The sequence below is a fragment of the Adiantum capillus-veneris genome, chromosome 24 (genome assembly GCF_014529385.1).
Source record: "Adiantum capillus-veneris isolate H3 chromosome 24, ASM1452938v2, whole genome shotgun sequence".
In the NCBI taxonomy this organism is placed as follows: domain Eukaryota; kingdom Viridiplantae; phylum Streptophyta; class Polypodiopsida; order Polypodiales; family Pteridaceae; genus Adiantum; species Adiantum capillus-veneris.
Window position 1 is genome coordinate 74,812,184 of NC_140954.1, and position 15,650 is coordinate 74,827,833.

Genomic DNA, 15,650 nt, shown 5'->3' on the forward strand with positions numbered 1-15,650 from the left:
TGGTGTGGTCTCAACCCTTACCGTCTCTTCAGGTCCTGGCCTTTCTGCCTGCTTTGGCTCGAGCTCTATCTCATGTGTTGTGGTATGCTCTTTTTCTGTATCTACTTCCTTATCCGTTTCTTCCACCGGCTTTTGAGTTTCTTCTGCTGCCTGCTCCGGTTCTGGCTCGGCTTCTCTTTCCTCATGTCCATCGGTGTGGTCAGCTTTTTGTGTAGATTCTGTTCGTTGGGTGGACTCATAATCTTTCTCTTTTTCAGTCTCTGCTTCTTCATTAGTACCTTTGCCTGGTGGTGATGGTGGTGTGCTAGGCATGGGATGGTCCTGTTGTTCCGAGGGCAGTGAGGTGGGTCGGGGAGATCCCTGGCTTTGCTCTTGTGTAGCCGTTTACTCAGATTTCTTTGTTGCTTCTTCTACCTCTTTCAGCTTTAGGGCTTTGGCCTCTTGGTACATTCTTTCTAAATAATATGTTGGATTATTTGCCTCTTTTCTTATATGATGCTTTGTTCGAGGTCCTTTCAGTCCTGTGGGTACCCACTTTTCTGGGACCTTTCCTTGTGCTTGCCTAAGCGGCAATGGTAAGCCCGTTTTTCTCTTTCAAAATATGCTTGTTTTTGCACCGGCTCTTCTTGATGTGTGGCCATAGCTTTTCTTTTCATCTCTTCAATTCTCTGCCTCCTTTCCTCGTCGTCGTCAGAGCTATCGTTGATGTGCCTTTCCGGCGAGCTGTCATCTCATTCATCACCTGATTTAAAAGATCTTTTACCTGATCTTGTAGCTCTTGGAGAGGGTTGTGCTGCCAAGATCCATGTATTCTAATCAGGGGCAGACGGTAGGTTGTCGATCATGCCGATGGCATGATAGGCTATTCTTGTCAACACTTCTGGCGCGCCCAAGTATGTTATTTTACCCTCCTTCTTGGTGCCCTTCAAGGTTGTCAAGACATACTGCACGTGGTCCACAGGTTGTCTTGTTGTTGACTTAAGAACCTGAGTGAAGGTGGTGGACACGGCGTGATTTGGTGTGGTGTACCTTGGTGGTATTTTGGCCAGAAAATGGAAGTGTTGATGGTACAGACGGGCTGGCTCTTCCACCTGTTTGTGAATGAGATCGACGAATGTAGCCACGACTGTCTCCTTGGTAAATGTGCCTGCGGTTTTTCTGTCTCTTGCCCGCATGGTCATTCCTTCAGTGGACAGTCTGAGTGCCTCTGCCACTATTTATTTTGTGATTACTACTTCGACCTTGTTCCCTTGGGTGTTTGATATCTGGGCGGTTTCGTCTTCTTTGATTGTGAACAGAAGCTCATAAGCTTTCTGAAAGTCCACTCCGCAAGGCTCTTGTTCGTAGAAATGTATGAGCCCTAACCTGCGGTTAGCCTCTTTGGTTTCTGACTTGGTAGCTACATCATGGACCTCTTTAGGCAGGAGATGCAACTCCACCTGATGCCCTTCTTCACTCTTGAACATGCCAGTGAAGACCGTAGTGTGGTGCTCTTCCAGCTGTTCTATTGAAAGGTAGGATGCTTTTGCTGCTTTGACTGACTCGGGGTCCAGTTGATATGCAGGCAGTTCTTGTAGTTTCTCTTTTTGGTTTAGCTTCTTCTTGGCCTTCTCCGCTGCTTGCATTGCTCTTGTTCAGTGAATAGAGTGCAAAGTTAGCAGATTTGTCGGATTTTTCTCTGGAATGTCCTTTTAGACTGAAATGCTGATAATCTGGTCCAAATTGCTTCAAATCAATTTTAGAACAAGCAAAGATGCATAAAATCATGCAAGGAACAAAACTGTACGGTCAAAACAAAAATTTGCAACCAAAGTAAATAATCGAGATTATTTACAGCTGAGGAAAATTTTCAACTTTTTACAAACTTGGCTTTATAGGCTTGAAGTATATACACCAACCTACCAAATTTCGAGCCTTTATACAACTCGAGAAGCATCATCCCCTTCGAGGAGAGAGAGAGAGAGAGAGAGAGAGAGAGAGAGAGAGAGAGAGAGAGAGAGAGAGAGAGAGAGAGAGAGAGAGAGAGAGAGAGAGAGAGTGAGAGAGAGCCTCTGTTAGAGTTGAGGTTTATCTAACTGGGGAAGCATCATTGCTTTGGGGAAGAGAGAGAGAGAGACAGCCTTTATACGACTCAAAGAGTCAGGAAGCATTATTCTTTTGGAGAAGAGAGAGAGCCTTTATAGTAGCTCAAGATTCATCACTTTCGTGTGATACTAAGGGGGGGGGAGACCCCGGGAGAGGGAGAGAGAGAGAGAGAGAGAGAAAATCATGTCTACAAAAGGACAATCTTCTCATAACGATCCCCCAATGCCTCTATAAAGGTAGTCCAGAGTCTCACCATTGATGTGTCGACAAGCAAGTCTTTGATGTTTCGCAACGATGGCTTTTGATTTGCTTTTAATGTGGGCCTAGCTGTCGCGATCCTTGAGATAGCGTAAGGGCTCTGTCCAAAGGACTTCACCATGTGATCTCTGTAATGGCTAACGGAGTGGCTCTACTACTATTGACCTGTAAAGTAAATCTATGATTCCTCTTTGCATAGGTTCTTCTGGGTGGATTGTTCTCTTATCTTCTACGGAACGCCCTTGAATTTCTTATAGAAAGAGTCCAAGGCATCTCTGGTCATCCATGACAAGATGTAGGGGCCTGAAGCCCTCCTTATTAGCAGGATGGGAAAAGCTTAAATACACTTAACTCTAAGCCCATTGTTTGGTAGTAGATTGTTGGAGAGACCATTTGGTATTGAGTTTTTCTTTAGCACTTCATCAAAGGTAAAGTAAGATTGCATTGTAGGTAAGCTTTAGCAGCAAATCCTTGGATAGTTCATATATTTCCAGATTTGTAGAACTGAGATCGTGCAAGCTTCTTCATGATCTCCCATCTACAAATAATAATCTCCATCCTGAAATAGATGTCCCCTAGGTTTTGATATTTGATTTAAAGCATTTGTGAGCTTTAATGTTTAGCTTAAGATGCTTGCAATAAGATACAAATCCACTCCAGATAGAGTCTTGCAGCAAAAACTTCTTATTGCAAAACCCGCAAATGAGGGTAGAATTAGTATGGACTATTGGTAGAGGAGAGGTCATTACATCCCTCAAAGTGCAATTAGACCAGACTTTATAATACTTGAGATGAAATCTTGGAATGGACCTTTTGATAAGGCAAGACTGGGAATCTGTGGTGGAAGACAAAGATCTCAAAATCCATTTTGCTACCATTTTGATAGTAAGCTTGCCAAGATTCAGCAGGCCTAGACCTCTATTAGCTTTTTGGGTTGACAAAAAGTGTCCTAGGATACTTTAGGGATTTTGCAGAAATTTGTGCTACCTCCCTGAAGAAATCCTCTAGTTGGAGAGATAATTTAATTGAGTTGGTTTTAGATGGCTTCCAACAAGCCCAAGGAAATACATTACTAAAGGTAAAAGGTAGTGATTCATCACATAAAGCATCTGGCAGACAAAGAAGGTTGAAAAGAGTGCCAAGCAAACATCTTTTTTTTAAACTTATCCACAACTTACTGACATCTGATACTTTAAACCCCATAGGTATCCCTAACAATATGAACACATGGCCATTGGGTAGAATCTGACATCAACCCTTAGAGATTGCATCTGGTATAATTCTATTACACTCTCTAAGTTCGATGGTTGCTTCTTTTAACAAGCCATCCAAGGGCATCAAAGGTAATTGCATAAAGTAAAGGGGTAATGGGGCAACCATGCCTATCGATCTCAGCAAAGGGATAAGTTCAATCAATTCTCTATTGATAGCAAGTCTATAGCAACTATGGAAAATGCATTTCCAAAACCCACATCAAACAAAGGTCGATATACAAAGTCTCATTCCATTCTATGTCTAGTTCGAAGAAAAAAAATTCTTGTCTAGGCTCCATAGCATAATCCATGCCCTCCCATAGAGATATAATGGCATCAAGGATAAATCTACCTTTAATAAGACCCTTTGGCTCCTTTAGAACTGCCAAGTTCCTCTTTGATCCCCCTCTTGTGAACTAGCTTAATGACCCCTGTATTGACATCATTAGAAAGATATCCTATTCTCCTAGATTTTTTCCATACTCTCAAGATGTATGGGATCATGAATTCCTAATAAAGAATATAGAACTCATTAGGGATGCATTCAAGTCCAGGAGACTTGCCGGATTTTAGTTTACTAATGGTGTCATTGATCTCTCCTTCAGTAAAAATAGGTTAGTCAAGGAGATGGGCAATGTGAGGAGCCATAGTCTTCCTTCTAACCGGAGCAATTTTTGCTTCTTGAATTTTCCTATTCCTTCTGGGGGGGGATCATAGAATATATTAGTAAAAAAATCATGGGCAATAGTTACATTTACCATCTTTATTCTTGAGGTAGGGAATAAAAGAAATTTTCCCTTAGAAGATTTAACATTTGCTTATTGGGCTTGTTGATTTTTTTGGCCCAAAAATCTCTAGTGCAGACAAGGGAACTACTAACATAAGGATTTCCTCTTGCCTGAGAGTCTCTTTGAGGTCAATGAGTTTTTGAGGGGGGGAGAATCAAGACATGCATAAGTTACTTCTAAGAAAAGAATCTTCCTGGTAATCATCATTCTTCTATGAGCCCTAGCCTTCTTCACTATCCACTTGAATTCAATGAGATCTTTCTAAGTACACTTTGAATCTATTTTCCAAGCCGCAAAGGCCGATTTGTGGTTCAAAAGAACTTCTTCAAATATACTCTTAACTTTACCTTTGACACCATTTAGTTTAAATATGATTGATCTAGATAGGACCAACTTGTTTTGTAATCACATTCTCATCTACACAGCTCAAACAATACAGATTTATGATCAAAGAGCAGTATAGAAGAGTCTGACTTACAATCCACCTGCCAATGCTCTTAAAGTAGATTTGAAGACATATATACCCTATCAAGTCTAGCTACTTCATAGCATTCTGTAATTTTTTTGTTGGACCAAGTGAGACCAGTACTCACAGAGATGTCAAGCAAGTTCATGGTTTCAATCAACTCATTCCATTTGAATTTCTCCATGTCATTTGACACTTGGTCTTTGTTTTCCGGTTTGTTTGTAATTCTTTCAACTCATGTTAAAGTCTCTGATAAAAAAAAGGGATTAGAAATTTGCAAAAGCTCTTACAAGTATAAAGATCTTTGATAAATAGAGTTGGGAGCATAAACATTAACTAAAGTAAAGTTAAAGGGCCTATTAAAGTAAAGTTAAAGGGCATAAGTTACTTCTAAGAAAAGAATCTTCCTGGTAATCATCATTCTTCTATGAGCCCTAGCCTTCTTCACTATCCTCTTGAATTCAATGAGATCTTTCTAAGTACACTTTGAATCTATTTTCCAAGCCGCAAAGGCCGATTTGTGGTTCAAAAGAACTTCTTCAAATATACTCTTAACTTTACCTTTGACACCATTTAGTTTAAATATGATTGATCTAGATAGGACCAACTTGTTTTGTAATCACATTCTCATCTACACAGCTCAAACAATACAGATTTATGATCAAAGAGCAGTATAGAAGAGTCTGACTTACAATCCACCTGCCAATGCTCTTAAAGTAGATTTGAAGACATATATACCCTATCAAGTCTAGCTACTTCATAGCATTCTGTAATTTTTTTGTTGGACCAAGTGAGACCAGTACTCACAGAGATGTCAAGCAAGTTCATGGTTTCAATCAACTCATTCCATTTGACTTTCTCCATGTCATTTGACACTTGGTCTTTGTTTTCCGGTCTGTTTGTAATTCTTTCAACTCATGTTAAAGTCTCTGATAAAAAAAAGGGATTAGAAATTTGCAAAAGCTCTTACAACTATAAAGATCTTTGATAAATAGAGTTGGGAGCATAAACATTAACTAAAGTAAAGTTAAAGGGCCTATTTAAAGTTACAACAATCCAGCTCCCCCTTTGTCGCTTACTCGGTAGCTTAAGAACTGAAGTGTAAAGATTGTTGTATTTGTTAGATATCCTAATGATTGCACCACCCTTACCAAAAAAGTAATTTGTCAAGAACCATTTGTGATTGATAAAGTCAAGATTAATATTGAGGTCAAGCATTCATCATTTAATGTTGCTTGCCTTGATAGGATTTATTAAACTCTTTCAATCGACAGTGAACCCCTCCAAGTTAGGACAATTCATTTTTTACTACCTCTATGAGGTTTAGCCAAAGCTATAGAGACTCTATTGGGATCATTGGACTTTTCATGCTTCCTTTTAGCCCTGGTAGAATTAGGTTGAGGGAGACTTTCTTCTTTAGCCAGTGTCATAAAAAATGTCTACTAAGGCTTCAAGAGAAGCAGCTACATGTTGGCTCGCTATATAGTGAGGCTTCTGGAGAAGCAGCTACATGTTGTCTCCGCTATTGCATCACTAGCTTCCACTTCTCTTAAAAAGTTTGCATTATGTCTAGGAGGGCCACTTACTAGTTGAGTACTCTTGACAGTTTCCTCATCTCCATCAAAGGAATCAATATCAAAGGACAACCCCATGGCTTTATCATTGGGACTTGGAGGAGGTTGAGTGCGTGCAAGAGGGTGTGAGTTATCATCCTCCTACTGGTAAGTGGCACATAATGAGGAGGAGGGTTCTTCTCCTCATGTATTCATCTATAGTCATAAAAGAGTAATACATCTTCAATCAAAGCATAAAAATTGTTAAAAATAATGTTCGGTGAGGTAGACAATTTTTGAGCTTTAGTGTTAGGCCAAGGGCCAATTTTAATGCAGTTAGGGGGAGCCTATAAGAGGTTGCGGCTGGGTGGAGCGTTGGCATTCATATCACATGTGGTCTCATATTGGCATTATAGCTTAGGCTCTTTTTAGACAGGGAAAGGCGTGGTCTTGTTTTAGCATGCACACTTGCATGTGCCATGGGCATGCAGGCTTAGAGTAGACCAAGGACAAAGGCCATGTGCAAAGCCGCTTAGCATAGGAAGGCGAGCCGTTGATCAGCACCAACAAAGCGCTTTCTAGCTCAGTGGGCTCACATTGTCGAGGGGAAGAAAATCTAACACTACAACGGGTGTGTTTGAAGCATGTGTCGTGGGGTGTGAGTCTCCTTCTCCTTGTCCAAGCGGTCACCATCGACACTGCTTTGTGGAGCTTCATATTTTTCACTTGTTATCTCACTAGTGGCCGCCCACGGTGGTCTAAGGGTCCATTTCAAAGAGCACCCTCCACGGTCGCCCCCCCCCCCCCCCCCCCCCCCCCCCCCCCCCCCGGTCCACTGTCTTTTTGGAGGTTCTCAAGGCACGGATATCAAAGTTAAAGTGGTTGTCGAGGTAGCTAGCCAAGCTAGTTTTTTGTAAGTTAAGAAAACCCACATAAAATAAAGTATAAGTTTTTAAGAGGTTGAGGTTCTGAATCTTTAAGAGTTTTTAAGAGGTTGAGGTTCTGAATCTTGACAAATACCAACCGCTACGAGCGATTGGGGGATTCAAGCTGGTGGCATCTGACCAAATTGGCGGCAACAAGCTGGAGAGGAAGCATGAAGATAATAAAATCTCACAATTTATTTTGGGTTTTCACAGTGGACAAGACATGGTGTTTTTTGACAAGCATGTGAAAATCGGCAAAGTTAGCAGTTGGACAACACTTCCCAACAGTTCAACATCGACGCTCACAAGGCAAAACAGTAAGCGTTTTAAACATGAGAGGCAACATGGAGTGCAATCCCCGATGGGTTTTGAAGGACAGACACGCGGGGCTGGGATCTGCAAAATGCAAGGCTTGCAGTAAGCACGTCAAAGGAGGTCTTCTGACGGAACGAATGCAGGGCCGGTTGTGGAAGCAGTATGTCAAGGCGGGCCTTCTTTGCTCCTCAATACTTTTTCTCGTAATAGTTATGCTGAGGCCCGACTGGCTCCCTCTGTTCTCTAATAATGAAACGATGCAGCTTCTCCCTCCTGTGTTGCATCAAGGAAACTTTGAAGTTGGCAGTAGTACCGTTTTCTCGGGCTCCGTGTCAAAGCTCTCCATCATGGACCTTAAGGAAGAGAGAGGTGTGCTGGCCAGGCCTAAAGGTGGATCGAAAGAGGTGCATGTAGATAAGTCAGATAGTCTTCAGAACTATAGCTCAGCAGTCAGCAATGGTGCGTATTTTTGCTCTTTGTGTTGTGCCCAGTTCACGTTTTCTTCCCTGTTTCTTTCGTTTTTGTGAGCCAATAAATGTATGTATGGTGTATTGTGGTGGCATGGCAGTCATATTAAATTGTTGTAATGGTGGCAGGGTTGATTAACCCACTGGGCTTGTCCAATGACATCAAGATCTATATTTATAACCTTCCGTCCTCTTTCAATACGGATTGGCTGAAAGATGACCAATGCTCCAACCATCTATTTGCTGCCGAAGTCGCCATACATCAGAGATTGCTTTCTAGTCCTGTCAGGACTTTAGAGCCTGTAGAGGCAGACTACTTTTTTATGCCAGTTTATGTATCTTGCAATTTCAGCACAACATCAGGTTTTCCTTCACTAGGGCATGCCCGATCTCTATTAGGGTCAGCTGTGAAGCTTGTCTCTAGGAAAATGCCATACTGGAATCGCAGAAAAGGAAGGGATCATATCTTTGTTGCTACCCATGATTATGGACCTTGTTTTCACACAATGGTGAGTCAGGCAGGAATGTGTTGTCTTATGAACTTATGGGTTATCTGTAAATTTCACAATTGCTGATGTGGATGGCTTGGATTTGTATTCGTTGTGTTATTCAGGAGGATGTTGCCGTGACTATGGGAATTCCAAGTTTTCTACGCAATTCTGTAATCCTGCAGACCTTCGGTCGAACTGACAAGCATGCTTGCCAAACAAGCAATAGCATCATAATTCCCCCTTTTGTGCCACCTCATGTTCTGAAGCCTGATTTTCTCCCAGAGCTGCATCACCGTGATATTTGGGCATTTTTTAGAGGCAAGATGGAGATACATCCCAAGAACGTTAGTGGACGAGTATACAGCAGGTGTGGACCTGTGGTTACACAAATTCTTGAAATTATAGCTTTCCTACTTTCCTATCTAGCTTGTGTAGTTTATTTTTTGTGATTTTTTTGTACTCAGGGGAGTGCGCTCCACTATTTGGCAGAAATTTGGAAGGCGCCGCAGGTTTTTCATCAAGAGGTCCCGCTCCTCTGATTACCAGTCTGAAATACAACGGTCTGTTTTCTGCCTGTGTCCTCTTGGTTGGGCACCTTGGAGTCCTCGCATAGCCGAATCAGTCATATTTGGGTGCATCCCTGTCATAATTGCAGACAAGATAGCTCTTCCCTATGCTCACATGATAAATTGGTCAAAAATATCAGTTACTGTACCTGAGAAAGATGTCAGTAAACTGGGGAAGATTCTGCATAAGGTCTCTCAAACCAACTTGAGCACCATTCAACACAACTTATGGAATATTAAACACAGGCAAGCTTTGCTGTACGCGGATCCCCTCTCTCGTGGTGATGCCACGTGGCAAGTATTGGAGCTCTTGTCCCGGAAAGTTTCAAGTAGGTTGCAGAAGACTGTACAGTGAGTGACAATTCAGGCTGCTATATGTCTGACCTCACTGTTCTTCATGCTGGTATCGCCTTTATCCAACCATTAATTTCTGTGGAAAGTTCCTTACAGCTCCTTGGGCACATTTTTGGAGTAGAATACCGCGCGTTGCTGCCAAGTCGTCTGTTTGGAAGACATGGATTCATGGTCTACTTCAATCTGTGATTCTTTTGCAACTCTGGCAATGATCTTACGCCTGCCCATATGAATGAAGTAGCTTTTTTATCCGACACTCCTGCATGAGACTTGAATGTTTTTTTGTATCGAGTGGCGGATGGATCTGCTGGGTGGATACTACAGGTTTTGTTACACAGATAACTATGACAGAACAGCGTGATGATGCTGAATGCTTAGTTGAATGACAGCGAATGCCCTTGTGCTGTTATGCACTCGAAGTCTGCAATGACCACCAATGCCGCTGTCGCCTATTCAAGATTTTGTCTTCATGTGGACTGTTGGAGGCTGCTAGTGGACTCTGCTGTAAAGCTGTTGATTGCTTGGAAAGAACAGCTCACCCTGTAAAGAAGCAGTGCATCCCCACTTGTATCTTCAAGGTCCCTGCGGAAGTTTGCAATCAACTGGAAATAGCACGCATTAATCCTTTTGGTTTCAAATTGCTTTAGAGGCAATTTGAATGACTCGCCGTCATCAGGGCAACAGGTGTGCAGCGCTGTTACCGTCTTCTCTTTGAGTATCCTTGTCGGCAATATTCACCAGATAGAGCCATAGTTGTGCAACACCTCCAGATTCTTTCTGTGAATATCCTCAATGACAATATCGCCAGTTTAGGACAAATCTGCGTCATAATCTCTCTGGATTGATTCCTCTGGGTACCACATTTCTGACCTTTGTGAGCAAGGTGCTAGTGCATAGCTGAAGTGTGACATTTAAAGATTGGTTGAGGTCGGAGGGAACAATGTGTATGCATTGAGACCAGTGATTGCAAAAATAATGCTCACCGGGTACTTGCTTGTTGCTTCGTGGGCAGGTCAAGATGAGGTGCTGATTGTAAGGTCTTGGCAAGGGGGTGGAGGTGAATCATTTTTGGCCTGGTTAGGAAGCCCAGCAAATGTAATTTTAAGTGCCTATACATATGGAATAGGGGAGGGACTAGGTGATGAGTAGGATTGATCAGCCTGTCAAGTAACGTGGATCTTTGAGACATAGATGTTCCAGAAGCATTACTCAAAGGTGACTGGTAATTGAAGTGGGCTCTTGTAGTTGTTTGTAGAGAGTGCAATTTAGTTCCTCACGAGTTAAATGTCTCTGAAGTATCACTTCCCACAGGTGCATTGGTAATCTTTCAACATATAAAATGGACAATAAGACTCCTATCATGTGAACTTTCCATGAACAGCTGGGCCCACAAGCCCTTAGAATCAACTATTTTTTAACGAGGTCCCTCGAGTAGCAGCTCTCGAGTTCGAGACTCAATGGATAGATCTTTTAGGTCCCTTGAAATTGTTCGTACGGCATTGAAAATTCTTCCTTTTTACCAGTGAAGTGATTTTGCATATGAAAAGACCCAGAAATTACAACCTGGTCTGCGTGTAAGCATAGGGGTGAGTACACATTCATCAGGTGCATATATAGTTGTTCCAGCTAATCAAAGGACATCTGTGCAAAAATTGGAGCATACTAAATCTACTGCTGGGATTCAATAACTGCTTGAAATTTGTCGAGGAATAGTTCTGCATCTTAAATTTTTTTGAGCTAAAGAGTCCATCAAACACCTCCTTGGCCAAAGCAAAGAGGAGCTCAGACTACTTTATGTCCAAGCAGTTTTGTTAGAAATGGAATAATGAAAAGTAAGAAACAGAAACGGGTTATAATCTATGCGAATGTTTTTTGAGGAGTATCTTTAATGCCTGCTAGAGCTTTCAAAAAATTGTGGGCGTTTTGACATTGTTTCTTAGCAAAACGTAGCCAGTGACAAACTTGTAATGCAAACATTGAAGATATTTTGAAGAGAGGGCTCTCTCTCTCTCTCTCTCTCTCTCTCTCTCTCTCTCTCACACACACACACACACACACACACAACACACACACACGTTTTTTTCCATAGAATTCAGCAAACGTTTAGAGCTGCTTTCCTAAAGTTGGTGGGCTCTTGAGACAGGAAACGAGTTTGCTTGATAAAATTAAGTGCAGACCTCTACATGAAACAGGGCATGAAAACAATGTAGGTTAGTCGGTTTGATAAGTTGAAAAACTTAGAGCCTCATTTCGATCTTTGAGGCATTGTAACCATAAGAAGGGAGCCAAGATAGTGCGAGTAAAAGGCCATGAAAAATTATGTAGATGGCATCTCTAGAAAGAAATCTTCGTAGGAGCAAAATAATTGTTGAGTGAGGCGCTCTTGTCAAGAATTTATTAAGAACATGGAAGAGGGCTCTTCCCCTTGCCGAGGTGACCATTGGATTGGGTTTAGTCAAATGAAAGCAACGGACAATGACAGTGAAATTTCTTGTAGGTAATGTGTAATGCCCTCTTGTGGAGGTGATCATTGAATTGGGTGTCGTTGGATGAATGCAATGGATAATCTGGTAAATAGTTATAGTTCTAGTAGGCAATGTGCAATCCAATATGTAGTGAAAGTTTTATACCTTCTCCCCCATGGAATTGGGTGTAGTCAAATGAAATGAATGGACAATCTAGTTGGTAGTGAAAGTTCTAGTCCTCTTGTCAAGATAACAATTGAATTGGGTGTAGTGAAATCATGAACTTGCACTGCTTGTTGGATTGGACAAGAATACTTTTTTCAACAACTAGAGATGTCTCCAGCTTTTTTTTTTTGGTTCGACACACCAGAGGGCCCACGAGGGGAGGTGCTTATCCCTTCCAAATATTAGCCATGTTACATGGTCTGGCAAGGGCAGCGTACCATTTGGCAAGAGCCACCCGTATGCATCACCATGGCCACCTAATTGATGCACCACGTGCTGGGAACAACGAAGAGAACTCATAGCAACGAGCTAGGAATCTCCTCGTCGGGTGACCCACCCCAAGAGGAGGATTCACTTAAGTGTCCAAGGGCAAGAGCCCTAGCAACATGAACACCCAGTGAGCACAAGGTGTCCCTCTAGAGTATGACCCAACATGGGATTTGAACCCACAACCCGCAGGTTGAGAGGCCAAAGCCTTACTGTTAGACCAACTCTTTGGGGACGAGATGTAATCAAGTAGGGCTTAATTACTCTTTTAAACCACAAAGTATCATTTTAATTATTCATTAACATGGGAGTTTGAGGATTTATGAGCAATTTGATCCCTCTAGACGCTAGAGAAACATGCATACCTTGAAACAAGCAACGTAACCTGGGGATCATCACCTTACATGTCTTACTTTTGTTGACAACTAGAGATGTCTCTAGCTTTGTAATTAAGTACCTTGAATTACTTTTCGTAGCCACAAAATATCACTTTGATCATTCAAATATGTTCTTGTGTGTGTTTGAGGCTTCATGAGCACATTTCTCTTACTAGATCAGCGCAAAAATGTCAATACCTATTTTGAAACGGGTCTCAAAGAAATTTGACAATGCTAGAGTTAAAGATGCTTAATGAGCCTTTGAATATTAGGATTTGCTTTAGAGGTTCCGATTGATTTTTTTAAGAGCAGAAATGACCTAGAAATGACCTTGAAACAACAAGTTTCTACTCAAAGTAGCTCTTATATCAAATTGACCTGAAAATGACCACCAACCTAGTATGTTTGCATCTTGGGAGCAATAATGAGAACGATATGGAACCGTGTGCATATAAGATGAGGCAAAGCAAGAGGGGATGTGAGGCGATTCGCACATAGCAGAGTTTATCCCCGCCTCAAATTGTCAGCATAACCCCGCTTGGTATTTTAACTCTGTCGAAATGGGTAGAGTTCTCTCTACCCCCGCAAAGTTCAACGTTCATGCAGCGAGCAAACAACAAACAGACATGATTAATGATGCCAACAAAAAACCTTTGCCTGCTTGTGTGTGAAACTCCTCTGAGGCTCAATGTGAATTTCAAAATGAGCAAATCCAATTGGAAAGAATTCTTGAAGCCTATCAAGCGGGTTTTATGGAAAAGTAGCATGAAAGCCACAACCCCTTACCAATGGGGGAGATGGGAATTGGTAGCAAGACCTTAGAATCAGGGCGGAATTAGGATCATTGACCCTATGGTGCATCCATAAGCTTTGTGTGCCAAACTCATGGTTTCTTTGACGAACTAGAAACAGGAGTGGGCTATTATGGCCTGGGATATGATAAACAACGCAAAGCTTTCCTAAAGAGGGGGCATATTTGGAAGATGGCCACGATGTCGGACAAGATTCTTGCACCTTCACCCACACCTTTCCAGTAGATTCGTCTATGAATGTTAGAAAGTATAATGCTCCCCCTAGAGACATGACTGGCATAGGTCCGCACAAGTTGCTATGAACGAGATCTAGAGGACCCACTAACTCCTTGTCCAAAGGCACTAACGTCAACCTAGTTTGTTTGCCATAGATGCAATGCTCACATAAAGAGAAGTTAGAGTAATCTAACACAGGGATATAAAGAAAAAGTTGCAAGAATTTCATTCCCTTATATGTCCTAGCTGGCTATGCCACAACTTTGTAGACGGCAGCTTGGCTACACAAATAGAATTCTCTTTCAGAGAAGAGACATAAATTGAGTACAATGAGCCAAACTTCTGGACTTTAAGAATGACCGGATTTCCCTTCTTGATAATCCAAGAACCATGAGCAAATATGGTAGTGTAACCCAATCATCTAGCTGTCCAACTAACATCAAACTCTTTGTCAATTCGGGTACATGTTTGACATTATGCAGCATAAACTCAGTGCCATTACACATAGAAAACTTGATGTTGCCCACACTGCATATATCAAGCTCATAAGAATTGCCTAGCTTCATCGTGCCATGTGTGGAAGTGTATGTAGAAAACCACTCCTTGTGAGGAGTCACGTGAAAGCTAGCACTTGAGTCCACAATCCAATTCTGCGCACAACACTCGTCAAGAGCTAACAATGCATCATGACTCAAATCCGATGTGAAAATCAACACATCACTTGGCACGTCAGAAACTGTTTCAATGGTTGGAGACTCAACCACATTAAGCTCTTCAATTTTCACGCCGCTTTTAGGTTTGCCAGACTTCGCTTTCTCTTTGGCCTTATCACGTTGCATTATGCGGCAATCTTTCTCCAAGTGTCCCTCTTTATGGTAGTAGTAATACTCAACATTTCTCATGTCTTTGCCGCGACTCTTGCTATGACCTTGCTTTGGATCCTGAGAACGATCGCAGTTGCAACCACGTTGTCTTTGCTTGTCACAATTGCCATTAGCCACATACACATCACCATGCCCACTCACATCAAGAGATTGACGTCTAATCTTCGCAGCGAGCAACGCACTTGTGACATCATTGAACACCAACTTGCCATTCAGAGTTGAATTGCTAACGGCTGTGCAAAATATGTCCCATGAACTGGGTAGAGAGAATAACTGGAAGTTCGTCGTCAAACTCACTAAAGCCCTAAGATGTCAACTAACTGAACAAAGAGTTGAACTCATTTAAGTGTCCAAAAATTGTGCTACCTTCTTTCATGTTGAGCTTCATAAGCCTTTTCATGAGAAAAACTTTGTTGGATGCATTTTTTCTCTCCCATGTTGAACACAAGCTATCCCATAGAGACTTGGTTGTCGTCTTCCCTATGATAGTGAAGAACACTGACTCGGCTAGATGTAGACGTGTCTCCCATTGAGCCTGCCTATATCCATCACCCTCTGCACGCTCTTTTAGCGGTTTTGATAGACCTTTATTAGTCAAAACATCCTTCATGCGCTCTTTTCACATGGGGAAGTTGCTACCATCAGCCTTGCGGATGAAATATTCCTCATTTTCTAAAGAAGAAGCCATCGCTGACAAGAGGGTTTGAGAGGTGCCAAACTATGGCAAGAAGCTGCAGAAATTTGGGTTGAGTAACCTTTGTATTGGGAGCAAAACCTCAACCAAAATAGGTTCAAAAGTGCCAACAATTAAAGTCACGACTTGCGGAAAAATTCTGGCAGAGTCTCCTTTCTTTGAGGAGTCAAAACTCAACTAAAAAACGT

The 15,650-nt window shown here is 41.9% G+C and overlaps 1 protein-coding gene across 2 annotated transcripts; it reads left to right on the forward strand.

Annotated features, from left to right (window-relative positions):
• Positions 1-7,391: 7,391 nt before the first annotated feature.
• Positions 7,392-11,242, forward strand: LOC147426594 (putative glucuronoxylan glucuronosyltransferase IRX7). 2 transcript variants are annotated; one of them, XM_086498364.1, is made up of 7 exons: positions 7,392-8,103; positions 8,241-8,620; positions 8,725-8,772; positions 8,885-8,969; positions 9,067-9,162; positions 9,258-9,519; positions 9,912-11,242. In XM_086498364.1, exons 1-7 carry the CDS (start codon positions 7,662-7,664, stop codon positions 10,066-10,068), a joined length of 1,470 nt encoding a protein of 489 aa, XP_086354490.1. In that variant the 5' UTR covers positions 7,392-7,661; the 3' UTR covers positions 10,069-11,242. The 2 variants fall into 2 exon arrangements, with proteins under 2 accessions (XP_086354490.1, XP_086354489.1); XM_086498363.1 differs by having other exon boundaries at positions 7,401-8,103; positions 8,725-8,969; positions 9,067-9,935.
• Positions 11,243-15,650: the final 4,408 nt, after the last annotated feature.

What these genes read in the sequence shown, in the direction of transcription:
- LOC147426594 (XM_086498363.1), top strand. Translation starts at nt 7,662, where the DNA reads ATGAGAGGCAACATGGAGTGCAATCCCCGATGGGTTTTGAAGGACAGA. An exon ending in TAGCTCAGCAGTCAGCAATG is followed by an intron (nt 8,104 to 8,240) that starts GTGCGTATTTTT and finishes TAATGGTGGCAG; the next exon opens with GGTTGATTAACCCACTGGGC. An exon ending in GACCTTGTTTTCACACAATG is followed by an intron (nt 8,621 to 8,724) that starts GTGAGTCAGGCA and finishes TGTGTTATTCAG; the next exon opens with GAGGATGTTGCCGTGACTAT.